Source organism: Cyanistes caeruleus, chromosome 1 (genome assembly GCF_971803275.1).
Source record: "Cyanistes caeruleus chromosome 1, bCyaCae1.hap1.1, whole genome shotgun sequence".
Taxonomy (NCBI): domain Eukaryota; kingdom Metazoa; phylum Chordata; class Aves; order Passeriformes; family Paridae; genus Cyanistes; species Cyanistes caeruleus.
Genome location: NC_141701.1, coordinates 19012794 through 19040529, shown reverse-complemented (window position 1 = coordinate 19040529; position 27736 = coordinate 19012794). Strand labels below are relative to the sequence as shown.

The 27736-nt window shown below is 41.1% G+C and overlaps 1 protein-coding gene across 23 annotated transcripts; it reads left to right on the top strand.

Annotated features, from left to right (window-relative positions):
• The first annotated feature begins 362 nt into the window (after window positions 1-362).
• On the top strand, window positions 363-26919 carry LOC111924338 (uncharacterized). 23 transcript variants are annotated; one of them, XM_086880605.1, is made up of 7 exons: window positions 363-6404; window positions 6847-6974; window positions 7413-7567; window positions 8165-9399; window positions 11066-11140; window positions 18920-19424; window positions 24369-26052. In XM_086880605.1, exons 1-3 carry the CDS (start codon window positions 5597-5599, stop codon window positions 7455-7457), a joined length of 981 nt encoding a protein of 326 aa, XP_086736731.1. In that variant the 5' UTR covers window positions 363-5596; the 3' UTR covers window positions 7458-7567; window positions 8165-9399; window positions 11066-11140; window positions 18920-19424; window positions 24369-26052. The 23 variants fall into 23 exon arrangements, with proteins under 23 accessions (XP_086736731.1, XP_086736606.1, XP_086736569.1 ...); XM_086880480.1 differs by having other exon boundaries at window positions 363-6974; window positions 8165-8568; window positions 9177-9399; XM_086880443.1 differs by having other exon boundaries at window positions 363-6994; window positions 8165-8568; window positions 9177-9399.
• The last annotated feature ends 817 nt before the right edge of the window (window positions 26920-27736 follow it).

Below are 27736 nucleotides of genomic sequence, written 5' to 3'. Positions count from 1 at the left end.
GCAGCCTTTCTAGTCCTAACATCTTGAAATCATACTGAGACTACATTGATGACTGAGGGAATTTCACATCAACAGCAAGTTCAAATCCTAGCTGCTGTTACCTGAATAGCTTCTTAGCCACAGACTGATTCTTAGAACTGCTCTTTTTATTTAAGGATTTTTTTCCCAAAACCTCATTTCCCTCCCACAGCTAAGACTGATTTTTCTTTGAAGTGATCAGATTTACTCTCCTTCCTCTAATTTGCACAGAAGAAGGGCATGTACAGGAACAGGAACTTTTCTTGAAAGAAGGTGTCATGGTGACACTGGTGGTTGGGTTCTTTTCCCCAGGACCAAGATTGGCGAGAGAGAGGCTGTTTTCTCATGTTCAGGCTTAGCTGTTTATTCTTTCCTTATCTATATTACATATACACAGAGTACAAGGAGCTACATACACTAAGATAAAAAGGTGCAAGATGGCTAATGAAGAATCTCTCCAAGATCTTTTATATGTCTATTTGTCAATAATCAAATGCCAAGTAAGTTATTTTTCTTAGCGATCCAATGACCCAACATCTGTGTGCTGCACTGTGGATTTCTTTGTCCAATCACTCATTATTACCCAAAAAACCTTTAGAAGATAAAGAAGGAAGAAGAAGGAGAAAGGGACAATGCCCTAAATCCTCCGTATTGTCTCTTATTCTCTAATATAGCTTAAACCCTAAACTCTAACTTTCTCACCCAGTGACTTAAGAAAACTCTATCTAACCTACACACTCACATTCCCAGTTTCTCTACTTAACTTTAAAAGCTGTCTCCATGGTGTTATGCTAAACTCAGTGCTGTCTTGAGTGTCAGAGCCAGGCACCACAGATAAGGGCCCGTTTTCTGTGCTTCTGACCCCAGCAGACGCTTCTCACTGTGATCAATGAGAATCTTGGACCTTGTGCAGCACTCATCTCTTCCTACTGGCTCCTGCTAACCATTATCAAAAGGAGCATGACAGGAAAGTGTCACAGCCATACACTATTGCATAGGAGGTACTAGCTGCCCCATCCAACATCACTGGTCACAAAGCCACTTGTTCCTTTGCTATGGCAGTTTTTATTATGCTTTCCTGAATTTGATCATCTGGCTGTGGCTAGCAGTTACAGAGGGGATATTTCTCCTGAAATATGACAATTGATGTTGTCAGCCCCCAACCAGCCTGCTGGAGGACTCCCTATGGACATGGAGAGGCTCCTGTGGCCGAGGGGGATGGTGTAATATAGTTCACATTAAGTAACAGCTCTCCTCAGCTTTCCTCAGTTCCCTTAGGAAAGGGGCAGCAAATGTGCCAGATCACTCTAAAATAACTCTTAATGTGAAATGAGGCTAGAAAACAAGTTTAATTTACAAAAGGTGGAAAGGAGCTCTTAAATCAATCTAGAGACAAACAGGCTGGAAACACAATAAATGGCTCAATAAATACCTGGTACTTCATTGCAATTTCAGGCTTTTGTTTGTTTTTTTCAGTTAGCGGAGTTGAACACTGAAGCACACAGACACAAATCATTTTGGATGCCACAGCTGTCTGATTCTTAAACAAGTCACATTCTCCCAGTGTTGTCTTTCCAGGTAGTCATTATTGGTGCATGGAGAATATGTAGGGATAGTACCACTGTTCTGTTATAGTATTCTCTTGGTGTGGGTCCAATAGGCCAGAAGGTCTAATGGTTTATTCAATATAAAGAATGTGATCCTGTGAATAAAGAACTTGCTCCTATCATTTGAACAGGAGGTAGAAGAGGGGTCTGCTCATTTTCTTCTGAGTTCCTTCACTTTTGAGAAGTATAGAAGCATTTCTGAAAGCTCTTAATCAGCTCTGTGAATCCCCAGAAACATTTCAGCTAGCAAGCTATGCCAGTCTGCTGATCAGAACCCAGGTAAAGGGGAGGATAATACATTTGCGGTTTGTATTTAATAGAAATTAAAACCTCAGAAACGCCCCACTGCAAACAGTGCCACTCTGTGCAAATAGTGCTGCCAAGCTTTTCATCAGACTCTGGTGGGCTCAGCAGTGGCTTCATTGGGATGTTGCCTTTCAGAAGCTCTGTGGTTGCAGGGAGCCATCGGTGGGGTTCCAGAGCTGGTGCTGCAGGCTGGGCACCACCTGCTTTCCTTGCTCTGTCACACACAGGCTCTGTGCAGTGCAAGGGTGGTGTTGTGCAGGAGGCTGTGCTGAGCCACAGGGTGGGACCCTAAGGACCCTCACTGTGCTCTCTGGTCATTAGCTTTGGTGTCTCACAGATGGCCCATCATCCCTGCTCATAGACAAAGGTGTTTTCTTCCATCAAGGGGTGCCAGTGGTCACTTCTGCAGGTGGCTGCTTAGTCCAGCTTGTGCAAGGCTGTCTTGGCCAGCCATGCTTAGGGAGAACAGTGTGCAGTCTTCTGCCTGTTTTGTCTCTTAGAAGCAGCCAAAATAGATTTTGACACATATTGCTAACTGCAGCAATCAAATCAACTAGATGATAAAAGCAACAGCAACAACTACCAGCTTCAGTCTTTTATTTCCTGCAAAAGTTAGAGAGATGAAATATTTGATCTTTGAGGGGTTATTGATGTGTGACTGTTTGCCCATTCTTGTTTTCCCTTCTCTCTGCATATCCTTTTAAGTAACTTTTGGGAATAATTTTCCATTCCCCTTTATTTTCTTTGCTAAATGCATTGCAGTTTAAGATCTTCAGATGTTGTCAGGGAAACTGAATTTTGAACCTGGCTTGCCAAACAAATCAAGGACCAATTATTTTTGAAGTATTCTGTGAACTTGAATCAAAGATGATCACATACTTTTTAAGGGAGTATTGCTGGCACATTTTTGTACAATTACTCAGCATTTCCAATGGTAAATTCCAGTATTGTAACTTCTGCTTTTCAACACGATGTTTTCTTTAGGTGCTTTACTTGGGAAGTCCCAGGAAACCTGACCCAGCTGTTTACAAGCAGAGAGAGCAAAAAATGTTTTAGACATCTTCAACTAAGTCTTGAAGCTGCTTCCTCTCTTTGTAGAGCAGGCACTGTTGTGCAGCAAGGTGAAATTTGCCAGGGAAGGAACACTGGTAGTAGGGGTTTGCAGGCAGGAGAAGGGCATTTTTCTCTCCTGGAATTTAGACCTGCATTTGGGCTACCACCTTTCCCAGGTGAAGTTGCAGCTGTATATAGTTTTTCACTTCTGCTGCTCATTGGAAGGGAATGTGGGCAAGCATGAGCCTCTGCTGGTGCTGGGCTACTGGTGTGTGCAGAGAAGGGCATTGTGTGGGTAGCCCTGAGCCCTCTCCTTCATTCTCTGCTGTGTGTGAGCACACAGCTTCTGTCTGCCCAGAGTGGTGACAAGCCACAATGTCTTACCTTTCAGGGAAACTCAAATGCAGTGGATGCAGGAGGGCTCTGTTGGGGTGGGCATGCTAAACTGCTGCTGAAGCTGGCTGCAGCCTGTGTGATGTCTCAGGGTTGTTCCCAAGACTCTTCTGGAATGTGCAACTCCCCCTGAGGTCAGTGGGTATTTTCAGTTTGTGGCCAGGCACCTGCACATTGCCATTCTGGCTGCACAATGTTGTCCAGAAGTAGCAGGTTGTTTCCAGTTTGTAATGTTGCTATCTATAGATCTTTCAACTCCTCTAACATTAAAAAGGAGTTTTAAATCAGTTTTACCTTTCACTTCATATATCTGCCTTAGGAAAAGGGTCTTAACACACCCTAAGACATAATTTTAAATAAAAACATGCACTGTTTGCTCAAGAATCTTCTTGTACTTTATGTCATTTATGTTACCTCCACAAACAATTATTTTTCATCAAGGCATTTTCTGTCAATGAAAATCATTATGCACTCAGAACTTCAATCAGTGAGTGGAGCCATTAAATTCTATAGGTATTAGATTTTTAGTATTAAGTAATGAGAAATGGTTCTGTAAAAGTGGGAATGAGGGCAAAAAATATGCATGCACAGACTGTCAATAACTTATGTGTTGGTGTAAGGCACCACTTTCCTACTGCATTGATACAAGCTGTGGTACAGCTTTCGCTGTCCTGATTACAGGATGCACACAAACCCTGACTGACTCACCAACACCCTGGAAAATCTGAACAAAAGTGATGTGACACAACTTGTACTCTAGTCCTTCTCACACTTCTTGAAAAGCTGATGGAAGATCTTATTATACTACCCTCTCCCAAACCAGAAAATATATCTGAGAATGACAGATCAAAATATTTTTAAAACCCCCAACGTTTTTATTTATATTTGCAACCCAAGACTTTGTTACCAAAATGGTTTCTTTGTTTTGTTTTGTTTTTTCTCATATCTTTTCAAGATGTAACATTAGCTCTATATAAGTTCATAAAGTAACATATTTCAAATGCTGGAGCTCCAACTTAATAGTAAATTTGCCATTTTTGTTTAAAGTGGCTATACTGATGCATTGCCAAACTTCTCTATAGAAGAAAAAAAAAAAAAAAAAAGAAAGCAAATAAAAACTCAGTAAGGATAGTATCCCAGGGTGTATCCTAAGAGGCATAACCAGGAAATCAAGGGAGGTGATTCCTTCTGCTCTGCCCTTGTTAAACCCCATCTGGAGTATTGTGTCCAAATGTGCTCCCTTGCACTAACAGAACATTGACCTGTGGAAGCTAGTCCAGAGGAGGGTCATGAAGATGATCCAAAGGCTGGAACCCCTCTCCTGTGAAGACAGGCTGGGAGAGCTAGGGTTTTTCAGAAGGAGAAGGCTCTGGGGAGACCTCAGAGCACCTTCCAGTGCCCAAAGAGGGTTACAGGAAAGCCAGAGAGGGACTTTTTGCAGGGACGTTTAGTGATAGGTGAAGTGGAAATGCCCTTAAACTGAAATAGGATAGATTTATATTGGATATTGTGAAGAAACTTTTTACTATAAAGGTGGTGATACACTGACACCCTTCATCCAGAGAAGTTGTGGAATCTCTATCCCTGGAGGTGTTCAAGACCAGGCCGGATGGGGCTCTGAGAAACCTGGTCTAGTGGAACATTCCCTGCCTACAGCAGGGAGTTGGAACTAGATGATCTTTAATGTCCCTTCCAACCCAGGTTCTGTCTTCCAACCCTGATCCTGTCAAAGGGCCTGACTCGCTTAATTTGGAAGAAACATTGTCTTCATACAAATACAAGCAATTTTCACCTGTCTGATACCCTGATAATACACTGCAGTTGCTGGTGGAGAGAAACACTGCTCCACAGTGCTGAGGACCCCATGAGATCTTTCTCTTGTTTGGAGCAAAAGCGATCCATTAGATGTTTTTAGGAACAAGGGCAGCAGTGTAGCACCCATGCAGAGGCCTGATGATGGACAATTAATCCTCAAGTGTGGTAAGTGCTAAGTCTCTCTAGCCATACTTCTCAGGGCTTTTTGAGGAAGACAGATATTTAAATGAAGACTTTGATATACAATCAAGCTGTCAAAGGACAAGTTACCATGGTAAATTCTCTATGGTAACTATCTTCCTGTGCTTTTCAGATACCAGGCACTCTTCAAGAGACGAAAACCAAATTAATTTGCACCTTAATTGAGAAGTAAGTAACTTCCAATTAATTAGATCACATTTGCCATGAGGTACACGGGGCGCATTGCCTGGGAGATAAAGAGGAGAGCCGCAGCCGGCGCGTCCCTCTGCCCTTCCTCCGCCGCACCCGGGCCGTGGGACAGGCTCTGGCGGCAGGTGCCAGCCCCAGGGGAGCCCAGGCCCGCAGCACCCCTCTGCCAGGGCCTGAAGGCTCCCGGTGAGTTCCCCAGCAGCGAGCCGTGCTGCGGGCCAGGCCGTGCTGCGGGCCAGGCCGTGCTGCGGGCCAGGCCGTGCTGCGGAACTGGCCGTGCTGCGGGACTGGCCGTGCTGCGGGCCAGGCCGTGCTGCGGGCCAGGCCGTGCTGCGGGCCAGGCCGTGCTGCGGGACTGGCCGTGCTGCGGGACTGGCCGTGCTGCGGAACTGGCCGTGCTGCGGGCCAGGCCGTGCTGCGGGACTGGCCGTGCTGCGGAACTGGCCGTGCTGCGGCCGGGGCCAGGCCGTGCTGCGGAACTGGCCGTGCTGCGGGCCAGGCCGTGCTGCGGGACTGGCCGTGCTGCGGGCCAGGCCGTGCTGCGGGACTGGCCGTGCTGCGGAACTGGCCGTGCTGCGGGCCAGGCCGTGCTGCGGGCCAGGCCGTGCTGCGGGACTGGCCGTGCTGCGGGACTGGCCGTGCTGCGGGACTGGCCGTGCTGCGGCCGTGCGAGAGCTGTGTGCGAGAGCTCGGCTCCGGTTCTGGCTCCGGCTCCGGTTCTGGCTGCGGTTCCAGCTCCGGCAGCCGCTGCTCCACGGCCGGCGGGAGTCAGCCGGAGGGAAGGGACCGGGAGCTCCTTTGAGATCATCACCCGCTTAAAAAGTCATGGGGTTTTATGTGTTATTTTGTTTTTAGGTTTGGTTGTGGATTGGGGGTTTTTTGGGGTTTTTTTTTTTTTTGGTTGGTTTGGGTTTTTTGAGTACTCAGTAAACAAGACCTTTTTTTATCCTGTCAGAGAGGAGCTTCTGGCGCTCCTGGGGTCGGTGTGCTTCTGTCCCGTCCCCAGACTCCTGCTGACACCTGCTGGCCTCCCACTGGCAGGAGGCTCAGGATGTGGGGGACCGGGAGGAAAAGAGGGACAGCCCTCTTCTCGTTGCTGCTGCCTTCTAGGCTCTGAGCTGAACTTTAGAGGAGATTTATATATTTATAAAAAATATTTATTGGGCTGAGCCCACATTATTCCATGACCATAATAAGAATATCTCTCCTCTGCACCTGGGAGGACTGTAAATATGATCCTTAGTTGCTTCAGTATTTCTTCTAGGCTCTTCTGAAAATGGGACAGGCCAAGCTGGTGACAATGGAGCAGAGATCCACTTCACACCAACTGAGGGGGCTGGCTTGCCACAGGATGAGGCATCCCACAACCCACTCAAGGAGACAAGAGTTTCAGTGAGCAGAAGCTGTACAGTGTAAATTAACTCATCGTATGTTCCAAAGTGAAACACCAGTGCTGGCAATTTAGCATCTTTTATGAGAGGACATTATGAAACATTAATTTTTAGTTTCACATCAGGGTTTCTGTCTCTACAGGGACACTCAGTGCAATACTGGGGTAAAAAAGATATCAGGCTGGATAATCTAGTATTTATTTTCTAGCAAGCCAGAATTATACAAAAACCTAATTTTCTGTTGCCTTGCCTGAAATACACTCATTTAGTTGGCTAAAAATAATATGAAATATTTGCATTTCTCTAAATGATGGTGCAGCCAGCATAGTAGCAGACACATTCTGAAAATTTGAGCGTAGGGTTTCATGTCCTTCTCTGCAAGTGAATGTCTTGTCATCTGAACTGAAAGAAGTGGTTTTGGTTTTTTTTCCCCTTTTAGTTTACAGTTTCAAACCTCAAGAACTGCAACACGCAGTACTGCTGATTTAACCCCAGCAAGCAACCATATATCACACAGCCACTGACTCATTCCCCTACCAACCGGGTCTGGAGAGAGAATCAGAAGGAGAACAATTAGAAAACCCTTGAACTGAGGTAAAGATGGTTTAATAGGGAAAGCAAAAGTTGCTCACAAAAGCAAAGCAAAACAAGGAATTTATTCACTTCTTCCCACAGGCAGGCAGGTGTTCAGCCATGCCCAGGGGAGCAGGGCCCCATCACACGTAATGGTGACTTAGGAAAACAAACCCCACCACATCCCTCCCTTCTTTTTGCCCCCACTTTGTATACTGAACATGATATCACATGGTCTGAAGTATCCCTTTGGTCAGTTTGGGTCACCTGTTCTAGCTGTTTCTCCTCCCAGTCCCATGCACCCCCAACTTTGTCAGCATGGCAGGACAAAAACAGAAAAGGCTCTATGTAAGCTCTGCTCAGCAGTAAAAAAAACATCTCTGTGTTATGCCCAAATCCAAATCGCAGCCCAGCTACTGTGAAGAAAATTAACTTTATCTCAGTCAAAACCAGCACAAATACAAACCAGTTACTGCTACTTGCTGGAATGAGATAAATGGAGTATTGAATGAAACGGTGCTGATCCTCACAAGCCCTGCTGTTCCATGTGAGATGCTGTTTTTGGAGTGAATAATGATAAGAGTCTCAGGGATGGTTTTGTTTATTACTGTGTTGCAGTAGCACCTGCAGTGTCAGTGTGAAAGGGACAGCTTTCACTGAGAAGCTGAGCAGAAGGAAAGAAGAGCTGCCATCTTGTGTGGGGAACTGAGACTGCACCAAACGAGGCTACAATTTTAAGACAATTAAAAATTCATTATACCTTTGGGAACTTATTAAGTAAAGATGGTTTCATTTTACTTCCATACTTTATATTAACTTTTAACTAATAAAAATAAATCACTTCAACCAGGAGGGCTGTTTTTCCGGCTTCAGCAGTACTGCAAATTCACTGGGAGGATGCCAAGGCAGCGGGAGAGCAGTGACCCATCCATTCTCTACCAGAGATCCTCAGCAGTGAATTCTTCTCAGCAGAGTCAGCTGGCCACAGAGCAGGACATCTTACAGCCAGGAACAGCAGCCCTGTAAGCAGAAAATATCTTTGTGACCTTTTGTATTCAAAACAGAGTAACCACAACCAAATTTATGATGTGTTACATGGTGTTGTTGAATCAGCTGGCAACAGGCATCTTTCTCCAAGCCTCTTGATATGTTTCTATAGGATCTGTGTTCAGGGCTTTTTTTGTGTTGCTGGATGTGGATGCTTAGCACAATATATTTGTCAATACTACAAGCAGAACAGTGGTATTCCAGCTTCTGTTTTCCAAGTCTCTCCAAACTCCTAAACCAAGATTAAATATGGCACCTACAGCAGCAGATTATGAGTAGGCCTAGATGGACAATACTCTATGCAAAACCCTCACCTGCTCTTCCTCTGATTGCCCTGGGCAAGGGAAGTGGGATGTGCTGTTTCTGGAGACTATATGGGCAGCTGGCACTGTGTAACCACAAATTGTGATTCTGTGGCTGCATTCCCTGTCTGTCAGTGAGCAAATATAGAATGACACCTGTAGAAGCTATCCCAGATGTGCTGTTGAAAATTTCTGAGATCCATACAGATCTCAGATGAGAGATGATCATCATGATTACCATTGATGAGCAAGAGAAAGCATTGCCCTTTTGTTTGGCCTAGGATCTTCCTACTGCATCCTATGGAAATGGAGCTGGAGTCTTTTCCAGACAGTAAGGCAGCAGCAGCAAGAATAAAAAACTCCTTACTTTTGAGAGTTACCAGCAGTAACCAAACTCAAGAACATGAGGACCTTGAGGTAAAACCGAGTGTATGCAAGACCTAGGTAGAAGAAAAGAGTTCCCCAGGAGTGTAGAGGTGAACAGTAATGGAGTGTCTTATTATGGTAAGTGGAGAGACAGAGAAAGGTAAGATTACCAAAACCACTGAATTCTTAACGAAGAAATCTGGATTAAAAATAAGGGAGAGCATACATCAACACCTGTATTTCTTTCCAAATGGAGGACTTGCTTTTCAAACAAAAATAGCACTTTAGTCAGGACCCAGAGCAGGTTTTCATGTTGGAAAGATTGATTTATTAGTGTAAGGCCTTCAAAAAGTAAACTTTAAAAAGAAGTAATTATGTTTGGTACTGAGACATCTTACCCTTCTAATCAGCTGAGGCACTGTTGTGAGAAAATCCATTTTGGTATTTGGGAGTAGGCCCACAAGTTTTATTATGACCTCAGTAAAGCCCAGAATTGTGAGGTGACAACCCTGCAGCATCTAGCTAGGAGACAGACTGAAAGAATTTTTCCTCATCTACATCTGCATGTCACACACCCAAAGGATACTGAAAGGTTTAGATGTACTTTCAAGCTTGCTTTCCTCTAAATGACTTCACCAGTATTGGTTGTGTGCACTGCTGTAAAGTCTCCATTAAGAACCAGACAGGGAAGACCTCTTCTGATTTCTGCAACATCCTATTAGCAATAGAACTAACAGAAACAGGATATCCTTGAGAGCTGTGAGCTAGAGAAAAGTAACAGATAAACCATGAAAACCTGATTCCTGTAGACAGGCTACCCAGGGTGATCCTGGGAGAGCAGGTCAACTTCTGTATGGTGACAACTGTATGGAAACTCTACATGAGCTGGTAGATGATGTATTTTGAGAAACCCTGTTGACAAGGGTTATTTCTGGGTTTATTGTTAAGGAGATTAAGAGATTGAATTTTTAATTCAATCACTGGTTAAATTCAAACTTAACAAGTTTGACTTCTAAATCAACTACCTCTTGTACCTCTTGTACAATCTCAGTGTGTTTTTTAACTTGGAGTTTAAACACAAAAGCTACAGTGATCGTAGTCCTGATCTAACTGTGTCTGTGTCAAGTTGATACTGCATGCTAATGCAACTAAATAAACAGTATGATCCCTTATTCTTGGGCTTGTGGAAACAATTCAAACTGTCTGCTCTTAAAGTGGTATTAGGGAGGAAACCCAGACAAGAAAGTTATTTCATCACCAAACTTCATTGCTTCTTGTTAAAACTGACCATTTTTGGAGGCCTTACACCAAATAACTAAGGATGTGCTAGAATTTAATGTCAACTCAAAATCAGCCCTTTGAGTGTCCTTTCATAGATCACTAAGAAAGACCACAGAGGAGCCACTGGCACAGTTTGTCTGGCCTTGCTTTCATCAGTGACAGTTTGGATTTTTTGCCCATTTTTTCTAGTAACTGATAAGCAGAAGATCTTACCAGCTCTGACTTCCTACCCCTGCCTTTTCCCGTAATCCTCTTGAGATGCAGCACTGTTTCACTACACGCAGATAACTGTCTTCAGTAAACCCTACACATATTAATGGGAACAGTAGTCCTCATCTACTTCTTGTTATAAAACATGATCTACTGTGATTAGTTGTTAGAAAAGAACTCTGTTCATTGGGTAGAAAACAGTTCATTGGAAAAGGACTCAGGCTCTGTGCCTTGGAAAGGCTCTACACAAGCTTGGATAAAATCTATTTATTCTTTCTATTCAGTGCTTTCAAGCATTCACACTTCCTTTCAGACACAGCTGTTCCTGATGTCTCCTCTCATCCCATCCATACCTCATGAAATGGTATCGACACAGACTCTGGTGCAGGTAAAAGCCCTTTGCATTTATGTCCTGTTTAGATTATAACATCTGAGAACATTAGCCATTTTATGATTACCTAACAGTGTCTCACTACCTCTCATTTTACACTGTGAGACTGTGTCAATTTATATTTATAAAATATATATTTATATTTCTAAAATTCTTCCTAGTCATTTTATACATAGGCAGGTACCTGGAATTTTATCCTGTCCACACTCTAGTTCCTTATGTCCCTCTCTTGCCAGTGATCACCAGTCTATCTTGTATGCTGTTTTGGTCTCCTTCTGGTGCTGCTTTCCAACTATGTGTCATCAGCAAGCCCTACAAACACTCTTTTTTTTTGTGACAAAATCTGTAATGATTTCCTCCTAATGATTACCTCCCCAAACCAAGCCTCATGGGGCTGTGCTGCAGCTCCTTTTTCTTCTCTCAAACGGAGTCTTCACCTTTCAACACTACCCACAGCTGTTTTCAGGCTTTCATAATTCTTTTATTGCTTCTATTTTTCATGGTTTATCTATTAATATCTCATGCAATAGACTATCACATTCACCTAAGTCCAGATAGATCAGATGGCTAAGAAAGTCAGCACAGACAGACAGGCTTGATTTGGCATAGCCTGTCACTAATGAACTGATATGAATTAACCCCTCTAATAGACACCTCTATTTATATATTCAGCTTTTCAAATGTTTTTGGACTAAGAGAGAACACAGTAAGACACAAATGTGAGGGGAGAGAAATGAGATCTGTATTTGTATGTACTGTTTTCTGCTTTTTTAAGCTTGCATAATAGACTTTAGCTCTTCTTTACTATCATTTGATAAATATATTAAGAAAACTTGCTAGAACGTGATTCCATGTTCTCATTCCCTTAGTGTTATATGACTAAAGCCCATGTCTCAGTTTCTTAATTTGAATATCAAGACTGTATTACCCTGAGTGTGGTCATTAAAGAAATATTTCAGGCTGGAACATTAATATTGACTGTGTCAAGAAATTTTCTTTACTGCCTCATCCTGATCTGTTTTTTGCAACCACAGAGGAGCTCTCAGCCCACAGACAAACATAAACCTGAGCTACATCTGTGCATTATCCTACTTGCCTGTGCTTAGGCTTATATGCATGAATCAAGGAACACTTCAGTTGCAATCCTAACCACATACCAGAAACATCCATGCTTTCAAATTTGAAGTATGTGTAATCAAGTTCCAGCTATTTAAATTCAGTTCTAGAAGCAGATGTAGCCAGGCTGTCTTAGTTAATAGGCCAGTAACTAATCAAGACCACTTCACTTAACTAATCAAGATAACTTCACATGTCTCAAAAAGATAAAGAAAATTGATTCACCTAAATGTATCTTTTTGTGAAGTTTCCTCTATGGATCAGAGAAGTTTAGATGGCTGGAACAATTTACAGTTATAAACTCTATCCTGACCTTTTACTTGTTTATCTGTGGCAAGTTTTCAATTATTTCAATGTGGTCTTGATTTCATATTACCTGCTACTTGGAGAAAAGATGATAGGATAAAAAAAAAGAAAAAAAAAAAAAAAAAGAAAAATTTGCTATGCTGCAGAAACCACTAAACAGAAATACATGTAAACAGAAAATCTTTCCAAAACATGACAGAATAAAAGTTACTATATAATAGTTAAAGTAGGAATTATTAAAATAAAGGTTGAGATGATGTAGAAGGATCAATAAATATCTATCCAGTTGCTAGGACAGTGACAATATATGGGGTGGTAATTTTTTGGCCAGTCTTTCAGAGTGGTGATAACATTGCAATTTTCATCCTTCCCTTGCAATTTTTTCTTTTCCAAAACTAAGTTCTGAATGTGCTTTAGGAAACACTTGATTAATTTTTTTGCTGGGAAAAGGAGCAGGTACCTCAGTAGGACAATTTTATCACTTTTAAAAGTCACCCAAGTTCCTGATCATAGTGGAATGACAGCTGATGGAGTTCACTTCCCTAAGATTAATTTGTGTATCCATATCAAATAGAGACTTACTGAAGAGCTACCTTGTTGGGCAGAGAAATCTTTCATAATTAATCCAGTTTAATTATCTTCTTGAGATTCTGTGTTCTGCATAAGTAAATAAGTACAGTCACACAGTGCTGCACCTTGCACTATGTCAAATATTCCTTAGGCACTTTGATAAGAAATTTATTTAGAATAAGCCTTATATAAACAATCAAAAGAGAAACTTTGCCTTTGGTGAGTTTGATATTCTGCTTTCAAGTACACCTTTAAGATGGAATCTATGAAATCTTCAGTATGTACTAAGGCCACTTAATCATGCAGGCTTTATTTTCAAAGAACATGAACTTTTATGATATTCTTAACCATCTCAGTTGGTAGAGGTTCAGCAATTCCAAGTGCTCTTTCAATTTAGTTCCTGATATGCTCTCCTACAATGAGGAAAATTGCTGTGTTTCCTTACAGGGAAGAACAAGTATGCACTGAGTGTTCCAGGTTAGAGGTGATGTCAAATAACTAAGTTGCCATTGAGATAAAATGGAAAGATGAAACCTCTTTGCATTTCTATTTGTTTTATTTATGTCTTTATACACACAGTGTAGGCTGATGTTGCATGGAGATCCCTGGAAAGGTTTGCCGTACTTTCAGCATAACTATCAATCTTATCTTTGTGAGCTCATAATATTTCTGTGGCCTAAATCAGGATTATTCATTTCTACCCCAGATTGTATTATCTAAATCCTACCAAAACTGGGATTTGGATGTATGTCCTTGTTTGGCATCAAAACATTCTGTTCTTAGGCTACAGTGTTGGCCCTTTCAAAGAATAGTTTCGAAAATACAAATGCCGTGAACCATGTTTCCCATGGAATCAAAATAACATGAAATCCTAATTTATTCTCTTCAGCGATTAAACAAATAATTTCTTCCTTATGTATTCAAACAGCCATCCATCAGCTCTTTCAAGTCTGAATCTATAGTATCCTTCTAAGCAGCTGCAGAAAAGTCTTTCATTAATTATCACACACAGTGTTATTATTGCATGTACACTGCTGGCTGCAAAAATAATTCTTTGTTTCTTTGTTGTAATTTATTGCTTATATCTTGGCATAAAATCTACTCACTCGAGCCTCTTGAGTCTAACCAGCACTGCCACCATGTACAGAGCTCAGTACACACACAGAATCACAGATTGATAAGCTGAGTTGGAAAAGTGCAACAAAGATCATTGAGTCCAGCTGCTGGGCCTGCACAGCACCATCTCCAAGACTCTCACCAGGTGCCCAAGAGACCAAACACTTTTTGAACTCTGTCAGGATTGGTGTTCTGATCACTTCCCTGGGGAGCCTGTTGCAGTGCCCAGCCACATGCTGGAGAAAGAACCTTTTACTAAAATGCAGCCTAAACCTCCCCTGACACAACTTCAGGCCATTCCCTTGGCTCCTGCTGCTGGTCACCAGAGAGAGATCAGTGTCTGCCTCTCCTTTTTACCTCAGGAGGAAGCTCCATGTTGCAATAAACTAATTCCTCAGTTTCCTCTTTCCAGGCTGAACAAACCAAGTGACCTCAGCCACTCCTGATAGAGCTGCTCCTCAAGGCCTTTCACCATCTTTGTTGCTCTCTTTTGTGTGCTCTCTAGTAGTTTAATGTCTTTCTTATGTTGTAGTATCCAAAGCTGCCCCCAGAACTTTCTGTGAGGCCACCCCAGAGCAGAGCAGAGCAGGACAATCCTCTCCCTTGCCCAGCTGGCCATGCTGGGCCTGATGCCCCCCAGAACACGCTTGGCCCTCCTGGCTGCCAGGGCACTGCTGGCTCGTGTTCAACTTTCCATCAACAAGAACCCCTGTCCCTTTCCATGGCACTCTCCAGTATCTCATTCCCCAGCCTGTACTTACATCCAGGGATGCTCCATCCCAGCTGCAGAATCCAAAACTGTCCCTTGCTGAAATTCCCTGGTTGGTTATTTCCCAGTCTTCTGATTTGTTGGGGTCTCTCTTCAGGGCCTCCATCTCTTTGAGGGAGTCAACAGCTCCTCCCAGTGTTGTATCATCTGCAAACTGGCTCAGTATCCCTTCCAGTCCTATGTCCAAGTCATTTATGAAGATGTTGAAAAGAACTGGGCTGTGAATGGAGTCCTGCAGAGTCCCACTAGTGGCAGATCTCCAGTCTAATGTCACCCCATTCACTGAAACCCTGTGAGCCAGTTGCTCACCCATTACATGATGTGTGTATCCAGCTGTAATCTGGAAATTTTTTCTGGAACGATCTTATGACAGATAGTACTGAAATTGAAAAGATTACATCAACTAGCTTCCCTTGATCAATAAGTGGCTATCTTGTCATAAAAGAAAATCAGGTTTGATAAGCAGGACTTTCCTCATGATGCTGTGCTGGTTGTGACCAATGACTGCATCACCTTCCAGGTGTTTTTCAATACCTCCTCCATAACTTTACCAGGCACTGAGGTGAGATCAACAGCCTTGTATTTTCTGGGATCCTCCTTCTTGCCCTTCCTTAAAATCAGGAGATTGTTCACCAGCTTTCAGTGTTCTGAGAACAATAATGGTGAAGATAGAAACCTCATAAGTGGAACATTTATCTGGTTTAACAGGGGCTGTAGCTGGCAGAAATGTTTCCTCCCAAACTTGAAGCTGGTGTACAAACAGCTCTGGGTTGATGGAGAACTGAGATCATAGAACTGTAGAATCACAGAATGGTTTGATTGGCATAACTGAAGATGGATTTTTTTTTGTTCTTCTAATTAATTGTGAAATGCTTTCAACATGCTCCGTGCAAAGCAACATAATGTTTCACTTCTCTTACAATTTGGACATTATTTGTCTGAGTTACAGACTCTTTCACTGCACTTTTTCTATCTCTTCTCCATGGCTGAGCCTTTTTTCACAGTATGGGCTTTGTGGGTACATTTCTGCCAGTTCAATAATATCTCTTTTCCTTCAGAAATCACCTGAATCTACAGAAGAGTGGGGTATGAACAGAATAAAGAGAACATAATTTCATTCTGCTTTAAGTTTAGAGCTCAGCTCTACATTACTGTCAGTAGACTTGACTGTAAAGCAGTGCAATGTGGTGCATTTTGTTCAGGTTTCCCTACCTATTTATGATCTTAATTTTTACTTATCTCCATTTCTGGCTGCACCTTGTTTGACAAAAAGGTAATTCTAGGTTAATTAATATCTTTAATAATGGTAAGGAAATTTTGGAAATCATTGTTAATTAACACGGACTATATACGGACTACAAAAAAATGAAAAGTGTTTTGAAGGTAAGGTCCTCATGGGCACTCTAGAAGCTTTGATTCTTAAAAATTCAGATGAAATGATAGTTTCTGCTTAGGAAATTTCCTAGGGCTTGAGGCCATGGGGATTGTTTACATAAACTGGTAGAGCCAGTAGAATGGTAGAGAGTCCACGGCTCTCTACTCTTACACTAGGGTGGAGGCTATGGTATTTTTGTGTTTGAACTCTGTTCATCCAGAAAACCAACCAGATTACTCTTGCTAATGTTTTCCTGGAAGAGCATCTATTGGTTTAGCAGAATGATGAGTCACTTTAAAGAAAATGCATTTTACCCTTACCACAACATAAAATGACAAAGTGGGGGTTTTCAAAGTCTAGATTTATAAATGAGTACGTGAATGCCTTCCTGAATAAAGCTTTTCCCTTCACTGGGCTGGATGCCAGCTTATTACACAGTCACTTCTGAAGCTTACTCTGCATTTTTATAGCTAAAAGAAGACTTATTTCCAGGTCTTAGCTGAGACATATAAACTAGTTTAATAATACTCAGAAAACAAATGTTGCTACCACAGTAGCAGCACTAAATGCATTACTTTGATGTTTTTTCTGAAAACCTGCTCTCTGGTTGTATCTTTTCCTCCATTCCTGCTTGCACTTCACCCCATTAATTCATTACAGAATGAATGTAGCCTATACCTGTATTGAACTGCTGAGCAGACAGTTCTCAGCACACTGATGTATTGCTCTGGGGAAGCTAAAATCTATCACAGGGGGAGGTGAACTGATTTAAATTCCCATTCAATTTCTCAAGAATGCAAGAAAAAGAAAAACAAGGGGAGATAGAGTGGTAAAGGGACTAAGACTTTAAATAGTCTTCTTGACATTTTGAAATAATGACCATTGGCACTAATGCCTAAAAGCTTATAAACCACTGCCTTATGTGGATTAAAGAGGTAGGAAGGCCAGCTCCCTCTTAGGCAGAGTACTTTGTAGTGCTATCTTGGTTTTGTGGATTAAGATGGATTTCAATAGGCTTACATATCCTAACAAGTCTATGACCACCAGTGCCCCTTATGTCTCTCCCAGTGTACACTCTGACCACCTGAGAGGGAGAGGACACATATCTTTCTTCTTGTAAGGGAGATCCAGCACTTGCAACTAGAAATATCACTTTTATTTGGCTCTTACCTACTCATATAATTGACCATAATGTGGAATAGAAATAGGGAGTAGAGGCAATGCGAATCAAGGTTAGTCCAGAGTCCTTGGCAATGCAGAGGAGCAGATATGAACAGATTTGCTTCCTTCAGCATTTTTTCACCATTTGCTCTGGCTTTCAAGAAACACTTTTCTGTGCTGTGAGATGCACCTGCCTTTTGTGAATTTTGAAAAAGCTTCCAATAGCTTTGGAATACTACTGTTACAGAAAAATGATATATTTTCTTCAGATCAAGCTACTCTGGCAATTGGGGTGTACTTCCAGTGTCAGCCAGGGCATCTTCCCTCCTAGCAGGCTGCTGTGCAAACACTGTCAGGAACACAGTCAGCCCCCAGCTTAGCAAGGACACAGAGCTCCATTCACAACACTAAATTTCTCACCATGTGTAGGAGAGCTGTATAGACACAGGAACTGATCTGACAGGGGAGAGACAGACATCTTTAAAGTGAGAAAATAGCTAATCTGTGACAGAAGGTGATAAGTCTGTATGAAATTATTAACTCTTCTGAGGATTGAGTCATGAATTGTCAAAGTCAGTCTCTGAAGAGCCTGTAGAGGTGTTTGGCTGGGAAAGTGGCCTGCCTTCTCAAAAGGAAGGCAGTGGGTGCTCAGTGGGAGGCAGGCTGGTGGGGCTGTGCCCCCATGAGCAGGCTGCAAGCAGCTTTGATGGTGCTGAGGTTTGTATGATCGTGTGCTGTGAGCCCAGGTACAAAGCCCTGTGTTACTCCAAGATATCTGATACTGGGGGTGGTAAACCAAGGTAGGAAACATTGGAAAAAATGAGGTTCTGTAGTAGTCAGAGACTCTGGTTTAGGAAATCCTTTCCTCCTGCCTTCTTGTTCCCATCCTCAGTCACAACTCTCATTCCAGTCCCCAGTTCCCTTTCCCCTCATTTGTGCTGCTAAAATTGCTGTTGAACAAAATGTAAATCTGACCTCTATACCAGGATATCTCCTTTTTTTAACTTTTCTGGTCAGCTTTTCCACTTGCCAAGTGCACTTACAGCCTGTTTGCAGAAGTAAACTAAAGAAAATATCTGATTTATATTATTTTCATCCCCCCTTCACTCACAGCTGTTAGTTTGGTACCTGCCTGAATTTCCTGCTCCTTAACTTATGCCTGCTATAAAAGCCAATTCATTATCAATCTGGTCCATAAAATATTCAAACAAATGTTATATCCTGCTGGCATAATGGCAGTAGAATAGCAGGAATGACCACTAAGGAAAGTCTGGAGACTGGAATGATTTAATCACAACAGCTTGTGTGACTTTAGTCTGAGAAATAACATAGTCACACCTGAAATGCAATTTTTTTTTTGTAGGGGTGTGTAACAGAAGGTGATGCAAGAAATGATCTGGTCTAGCAGAGACAGCTCTTCACACTGTGAACAGAAGGAACCAGCAAAAAGGGAGTAACAGGATTTGTTTTTCTTAGATGTGATGAAAAAACAGATTGGTTTTCCTCTGTTCTACTTCAGATTTGTGACAAAGATTTTGCTCTGAGGTTTGAAACAGAATTCCTTAAGCCTTAATGAGTGAAGCTGTCAGGAATGGCCCTCAGATGTGGACAAAATTCTTGTATCCAGAGCTGAAAAAGAAGAAATTACCAGAAATGAGTAGATTTCCCTCTCAAGTAAAAGATGGAGAGTCCATCATTCACTTATTAATGAAATATAAAATATGGAATTTTTACCAAATCCATGGTGGATGTGGACTGTGTTTACAACACATGTTTATAGTTTCAGTTATGCTGTGGTTTAAGGTATGTTGTCCATATTGGGAAAGATTCAGTCAGTTTGAAAGAAAGTTCTTCACCAACTTGGATATGTAACTAATCTTTCTTCTAGAATTTATTACATTTTTAGTATAATCCTTTAGAACAGGAAAGTTTGTGGTCAACCTCATGTTTAAAAGTCAGCAGTTAGGGTATGAAAATCATGTTTCTGCAATGGTAGGTTTTTTGGTGGGTGGAAAAAGAAATGGGACTTCCTTTCATTTACCTGAAGAGCCTTTGATTTATGAAGCATATTATTTCATATTTCATGATGGACCTTTGACAATTCTTTTCATTGTGTTAACATGTGACTTTAAAAGGAGCACTTGACTTTAAACAATTTAGTGTGTTAAAAATAACTTTAACTTTTAATGAGGAAGTTTGGAAAATCAGGATTCTATTGCTTAAAGGTGAGCAGGAGCAAACACATTCAGTTCTGCTTCCTAAAAGGACTTTCTTAAAGACATAGTTATGAGAAGCCTAAAATAATACTCTCAAATAAAGAACATCTTCTTTCTCTTCTTTGAATTGACTTTGGTCAAAAACAGTGTAGAGAAGAGTTGCAGGTTTTAGACTTTGTGGTGTTTGGAAGAGTTGCTTATTTGCCATAGCCACTCTGATGTTTTGATTTTACATATGCCTTTTTCTAAACTTCATATCAATAAGCTATTTTGTGTCACTGATCACTGAAAATAATTTGAGTTTAGTTAGATTTTTTTTCCTGCAGGTTCAAAAGGTTTTCTTTTGATCCATAGTGCATCTTTGCAGTGCAGACAGGTAGACGATGGTTGGATGAATGAGGGACCTAGAAAGAAATTTTCTGTCAAAATCTTGTATTGAATTTTGTGTCCCATATGCTGGTAGTTGCACAACTGAAGCCATAGCATTAGAAGCAACCGGATACCCCATATCCTGTCTGAGAAAGTGCACCCTGATCATGCTACCCAAGAAGAATACCACAACCTTTAAGGGGAAGTATCTATATTTCTATATATTCAGTGATCATGTCACGGAACTTAGATATGAAAGCATAAATAAATAATCTGAGCATCACTGGAATTCTCAGCAAGCATCAGCACAACAAAACCCCCGATGGGTCTCATGACCCAAAAGAGCAGCTGGACTTATGCATCTTTTATTCTTGGTGGCTACTGCTTGGGACTTGGAATTGGGCTGGATGTCCTGTGGTGAAGCTTTCACAAGAGAGAAACAACTCTCTCTTTTCTCTTGACATTGGGTTAGTGGATGAGTTCAGCTGAGGAGGTTGGGCAGTCACCCAAATTGGAGCAGAGATATAAATATTAGCCAAGTATTCTCATGGGACATCCATAGAATTAAAAATTGGCTTCCTTGATTGGTCTCAGAGCTTGGCAGACCTATCTATTTTCTCAGGCATTAAATGAGCATGGTTTGGATTATCTCCTTAAATATTTTCTTTCTTTTTGGTAAAGTATAGAAATTGGGGAATGACTTAAAAATAAAGAAAGAAAATAAAATGGAAAGTTTACATCCTGAATCCATATTTATCGTAGAAGTAAGGGATAGGAAAGATTTCAAAAGGTCACCTACTTTGTTTTCCTATCCCCAGGCAGGATTAATGACACACGAAGTGGAGTTCCCACGCTGTGGTGCACTGCTGATACATGAATCCCTTAAAAGTGAATGTAGTAGTGCTGCATAGAATTACAACATTCTGGGGCAAATCTTCAGCGCACAGGAAATACTGTTTTCAGGAGATCATTTGGAATAGGTTTGCTGAGCCTTCAGCCAAGGGAGGGAGTCGTGACTGAGGCTGTTCAGCCTCGAAGGATAGCGAGGGCAGCTTAGTGCTGGATGCATCAGGATGAATATCCTGTTGTTCAGCTGGGCTTTCTGCCCTTGATAGCTTTCCTGATTTGCCTCTTTTAGCTAGAGCTGAAGCTACAGACCATGGGTTTCTCATCAATTCTGGCTAAATTTGTCTGTGTCCATTTTCTGGCACTGAATCCTGGAGTGGATTAGGATCACTATCATTATTGTACTCTGCCACACTCACATCTAAGTGGTCACTTGCAGGACAGCAGCCTATTGATGGCAACAGACTCCAAAAATATGCACAAGAGAGAGAAAAGGTTGTTTGGTAAGCTGAAACATATTCAGATACCATTTTAATAGCTTAATAGAAAAGGCAACTGAGTCCCAAGGCCTGGGTACATTCCTTGTTACAACTGAGTTTAATTCAACAGATTTGAACCACTCTATAGCTGCAGCCCCTCCCTGTTCCTTCTTGAAGAATTCCTTTATGCGTGATCTCTCTGCATAAAGTCATCTTTTCATCCTGGCCCTCCCTGCCTGTGGCTTTTTATGTGAGGTGTAGAACAACTTTCTCCCGGAGTTTTTCACAATCAGGTCCTAGCCTTTGTGTCTAGCTTGTCATGAGACTCAGAAGACCTGCGCTACGAAGAGATTCATGCAAGCAGCTTTTGCAGATGGTGTGATTTAGTGCTGGTCACTTGAATGCAGATAACTTCCTGCTGTGACCTTCAATCTGTTCATAGTGCCTGCTTTGGAAACACCCCTAGTCCTAGAATCTGAATTTCCCTCAAGGTTGCTAGGGCAAGGACTACACAGGTGGAGTAAAAAAACATGTTTTTTGGGACACAGGGGTTGCCTTTGTTAGCCAAATGAAGACAGAGCAGGAGTTGAGAAAGACAGACTTTGTGGGATGGAGATGTGGAATGAGGTCTCTATCTGGTGAAAGGATGTAGGAGATGATAGGGTAATAACAAGTCATGTGGGTAGACAACAATTCATATCACCCACTTAGGATGGCCAGGAAAGCAGTCTGTGCAGTACTGGAGATAACACACAGAGCTGCTAGACCATGAGAGTGCTGGGTGCTTGTTGATGCAAGAGTGAAACTTTGGCTTTTGTGGGTTTGCTGATAACACTGATATATATCAGTGTTATCAGTATGTTATCAGTATGCCATATGTTATCACGTGCCAACCATGCACGGGATGGCATTACGACAGATCCCTTATTAAAATAAAGAAGCTGACCAAAAAAGACCTTTTGAAAAGTTGTTGTGCTGTGCCTGAAAACTTCTTCTCAGGAAAATAAGGTATCTTATGGACATTCAAGTTTTTTTTTTGTATCTTCTTTGTATCATAACACTGTAATTAATGGATGCTGAAATGTAAACATTGAAATGTAACCTACAGTGGAGCTGGATAAACCTTGAATATGGTTTGTAACAATGGGTGGAATCTTAAAGACTTGTTTGTTTCATCAATTTGCAACCTGTTGTCTTCAATAAACAGTTGAATGAGGCAGATGGGGGACAAGAGACACTCCTAAGACCTTTGGCCTGACAGGCAAATATTTCCCTTGGAAATAAAACCAGAAATCTGATAGCTTTCATCCCTGTGAAGAGATCATCCTCAGGGAATCAATTTATAAAGGCATAATATAACATCCTAGTACCTTAGTACCTTAGACTTACTTTAAGTCTGAAGATGTAGATTTATGAGCTTAGCTTTTGATGGTGACTACTTTAGTGGGTATTTTGTGAGGAAACACAAGGTAGTTTTGCCCATGACTATTGTCATGTCTTCTCTCCCATAGTGCAGTGCTGGGTTTCCACACCTGTTGCAGGGGTAGAAAGAGCTATGCCAAGAGATGATGCCTGTTAGATACTTTTCCTGTGAGACACAAAACTAACAGAAACAGAGCTGATTTTGACTAGCACTTGAATGACCCTGAAATTGTATCCTTCTGTTACAAGGAGTTTTTTCATTGGCCCTTTCTACAGCTGCATATCATGATTTGCCAGAGCATTTTGGCGACCTGGTCTCCCATTTAGTTTAGCATGGTGGTATTCAGAAGACAAGTTATCCTCCAAGAACTGCAATATGTCTGCTATTAGAGAACACTGTAATTAATGGATGCTGAAATGTAAACATTGAAATGTAATATATAATAATTCCCTTTTCTGAATTTCTGAACCACAGCAGATTGGGTCAGGTTTTATGATGTCCTCAAGGTACCAAAGCATTTGCGGGCATATAAAGATAAGTCCTTTCCTAAATCTCGTGTCAGCTGATTTAGAGGAAGAAATCTGCATTGAAAATATTATAATTTTTGAGTGCAAAGGCAAAAACATCTACAAGCTTGTGCATGGTCCTTCTGAAAGTGTCACCAATTGCCAGGGATTCAGGTGCTCAGAAATGGCATCGCATTTCTCATATTGGGGCACTTCCTGCTTTGCTTCTCTTGTGTCACTACATGGCCTGCAGAGAGCTGTCACTTTCTAGATTCTCAGGAAAATTAATAATGAATATGGTGTCATTTAACATTGAGATATTTACCCCTGCAAGTTAGAAATTTTTCAGTACCTTCGGAAGAGTTGTGTGCTGCCTGAAAACCGTGAGAGGGAGGAATAACTTTATTATATATGTGTCTGGAATGTGAGCATATGGTACAGATAAATATTTTTAACATAGGAAGTATTGTTATATTAAAATATGACCCACACTTTAATGATGGTTTTGTAATCTGTCTAGCCTAGGTTACTGTTAGGGAAGAATGCATTTAAATGTATGGATAAAATTTCATTGCTGAAACAACTTTCTGAAGTTGGTCTGGGACTGTGAATTACATTTTTTGAGTAGCTAAGAATATCAACACACACTGAACCTACCTTTTGCTCCAGATGGAAGGAAAATGTTTTTAATGTTTTTCACATAGATTGGTTGTATTTCAACAAGAAATGTTAGGAAAGAAAATTGAAAACTAGTTATTACAGAAAGGAAAGTGAATAATTAAAAGAAGAAAGTTAATAAACAACTAAATTATAGCTGGAAACCTCTGTGATGAGCTTCATATCAGATAACACTACCACTTTGCCTTTTTAAAAAAGTGTTACTAAGAGCTTAGGGAAAAGTGCAAAATACACCACCTTAACCCAGTTGAGTCTTTAACTACCAATTGAAAATTAATTTTTATTTTTCTTTCAGTTCTAGGATTGACTTGAATGAGAATACCTTATTATTTGTGTTTCAAAAGATCTCTGATGCAGAGGTCTGAATAGACCACAAGAGTCTACCAAGGGCTTCTCCTCAATGCTTCCCCTCCCTTCTTCCACTAGGTATCCCTTTGGTCACTCTTCATCATAGTTCAGTCATAGCAGAGATGGGAGAAAGGGAAATGACCTTGGCATTAGCCAGTGATTTAAAGAAATATTGCCACAGGAAGTAGATTCCTGTATTTCACAAATGGCTCCCAGCCTAAACCTCAGATCCTTCAATCCTTCAGCTTCATATGAGAAACTCTTTCTCCTGTGTGGAGCCACTTGAATGCATTGGCACATGCAAAGAAAAAGAAATCAATGGTCTGGAAAAGATTTTCTCTGCTGGAAAATGTGTCATAAGATGCTGCCAATAGCTCAGCTGCATAAGCATGAGGAGCACAGCCCTAAATATCTGCTGAAAGCACACAGACTTTTGTTGTGCTGGTTGCTTGGCACTTGTGCAGCTGAGCTCCTGCAGAAGTCTGGGTATGAGATGTCAGAGGAGAGAATAGGACTGATCTCCTTGGTGCTATGAATGAAACTTTTGCCTTCTGATTAAAAGTCTTTGGGTTTCTATCAAGTTTGGATTATTCTGTCCCCTAAAATCCCAACAAGTTTAGTGAAAATTTCACTACGAGGCAACTTTCACTTCTATAAACACAGTCTTGAGTGTCAAGTGTGAATTTGAGTTGAACAGGCAAACCCTGAGGCACAGATCAAAAATATGATTTTTGTGGATGTTTCTTCATTTACTCCCATGCTTTTTGGGACCGAGGCTCATTATATACTCAACTACTAGGAAGATATGGCTGAGAATTTTGAAATAAGAAATTGCTTTGTCCCCTATCCCAACAAAGGAAGCTCTGGTGGTGACTGAAGTAAAATGTGACCAGACAGTTTGGGGATTGGAGAATATGTAAACTAAACATCATGGTTAAACTTCATAATGACAGCTGTACACTTCTTCCAGCAGTTATGTGGCAGGTGAGCCAGGTATCCTGGTAGATAGGTGATTTCTGCCACACAGCATATATGAAAGCCACAGGACTTTTCCAAGTGGAAATCCTTCAAGCTCATCTGTAACTCTGTCACAAAATATTTTTATGCAAATGTTGAGTATTATATACATTTCAAATGCATCTTCTTATAGGCTAATTAAGCCTACTCTATTTCTTAATATCCCTGGCTTCACTAGGAAATGGATGCCTGTATTTCCTTGAAGATCCGATTTTTGCTGCCCTAATGACATCTCCATAGACCCAGAAGAAAGATATTAATTTTATGTGTGAGAAATTGAATTTGCAGCTAGATTTATCCATCTTCTTTTCATGTCAGGCAGACCTTCCTTTTTTCTCACTAGTTTGATTTTTGGAAGCTAATGAAAACAAGATAATTGTGAAAATCTATTGCTTACCTCACAGCTATGATATCAGTGTGATGTGTAACAAATTGCTTTGGGGGTGAGAGAATTTAATTCTCTACTTTTTTGGTTTTGTTTTTGCTCTGCCAAAATCTTCAGAAATAAGAGTTATAGTGTAACACCATATCATTTAGTGCTCTGAGATCAAACAGTTGCTTTCCTGCTGTGAAATTTCCATTGTGACGGCAATAAACTGTTTCTTGTAATTGCATATATGTCTTGTGGAATCATGGATTTATTGCTTTAATTTTTGGAGTGAGAGTATAGCTTTTCAAGAATGATTAGTTAAAACAAAAAAGGAAGATAACCTAGGTGGGCTTGAGATGTCCTTGACTTGCCTGGAAAAGATTCTCTGTTAAATTTCTGTGTCAGGAATCAGCCTGTAGATGTCCCCCAACACACATTGTGCTACATCCAGTGTTCAGTTCTGTTAAAAGCAGCTATCACATTTATAAATTACCAACAACCCAAGTTAAAGAGAGCCAGAGAGATGAAAAGCTGCTCAGGAATGAGCACCACAACTATCCTGTGGGAGGACAGTTGAAGTAATGGCAGACTGAAGAACATCTCAGACCAAGAGAAACACAAGTTTAAAAAGAGCTGATAAAAAGAAATAGAAAGGAGTCTTATAGAAGACTGAAGACATCAGAAAAATGGAGCCAATAATGACACACTTCACTGTGACTCTAGATATGGAAATGATAAATTTTCCTCTGGCTTAGTGAGCCAGAACTGACCTTAGCACTGTAAATATGTGGTGAAATGAATGCTTTAGGTCCACAGAGTGACAGATTTATCTTTGACAAAATCATCAGGTTAGGGGGAGAAAATACAGCTCAGTCCAAAATCATCCTGATGAAATGAGGAATTTTGGTGACCTTTACCTATGTTTAGCTAATGTAATTAACTGTTGAATAGTGCCTGCATCAGTGGGACCTGGCCCTGCCTCTGTAACCTACAGTGGAGCTGGATAAACCCTGAATATGGTTTGTAACAATGGGTGGAATCTTAAAGACTTGTTTGTTTCATCAATTTGAACCTGTTGTCTTCAATAAACAGTTGATTTCTTATCACAGAACACTTTGATAAATGGTTTCTGTTTGTATCAATATCCACATTCACATGCAACCAAGCACATTTGTCAAAGAGTATCCATTTCTCACAATTTATAATATGATCTCTTGTCATTCTGGTGGCTAATTTTCTGTTTTCAAAAGTATACAGGGAGGACCTGAAAGAATACGGAGTAACTTTTCCCTAAGCACAAATAACAAAGAGTCAAAGACACTGAGTGACTTTTAGCTGGGAAATTTCATAGCACGTCAATTCTACCCTCCTGCTGCTCTAACTCAGATCACAGCACAGTAAGTAATGGAAAGTCAGCAGCATTCAGCTTGCATGTGAACTTTCAGGTCTACCTGTGTCCCCAGTTACTGTTCTGTAACCAGGCCTTAAAGCCTCCAGCAGTTGGGTCTTCTGAGCCCCCTTCCAGGCAAGTTACCCTCATACTTGATTATTTCACTTTTTGAGTAACTTCCTCATTCTTCTTTCCTTCGTCTTCTTTTCCACTTTTTAGTGGGCATAGCTAATAGCAACGTCTCCAATTAAATAATTATGTCTATTGTATCAACAATCTCCATACTGGAAGACTACTATGTTCCACCCTCTCTCTTTCTTCCTCCTCTTCCTTAACATGCACAATCCTGTTTCTTTCATCCCTTCCTCAGTGAAGACCTTCTCAAGATGTCATTTACCACTTCCCTCCACAGTATTTCCTGGTGTTACTCATTTTTCAGTAAAAACAATGTAATATTTTCTTGTGATTAGCTTGCTATTCACCAAAACTCACATAATTGTTTGAGTAGAGCTGTTAGATAGTATCTTGGCTTGTTTTC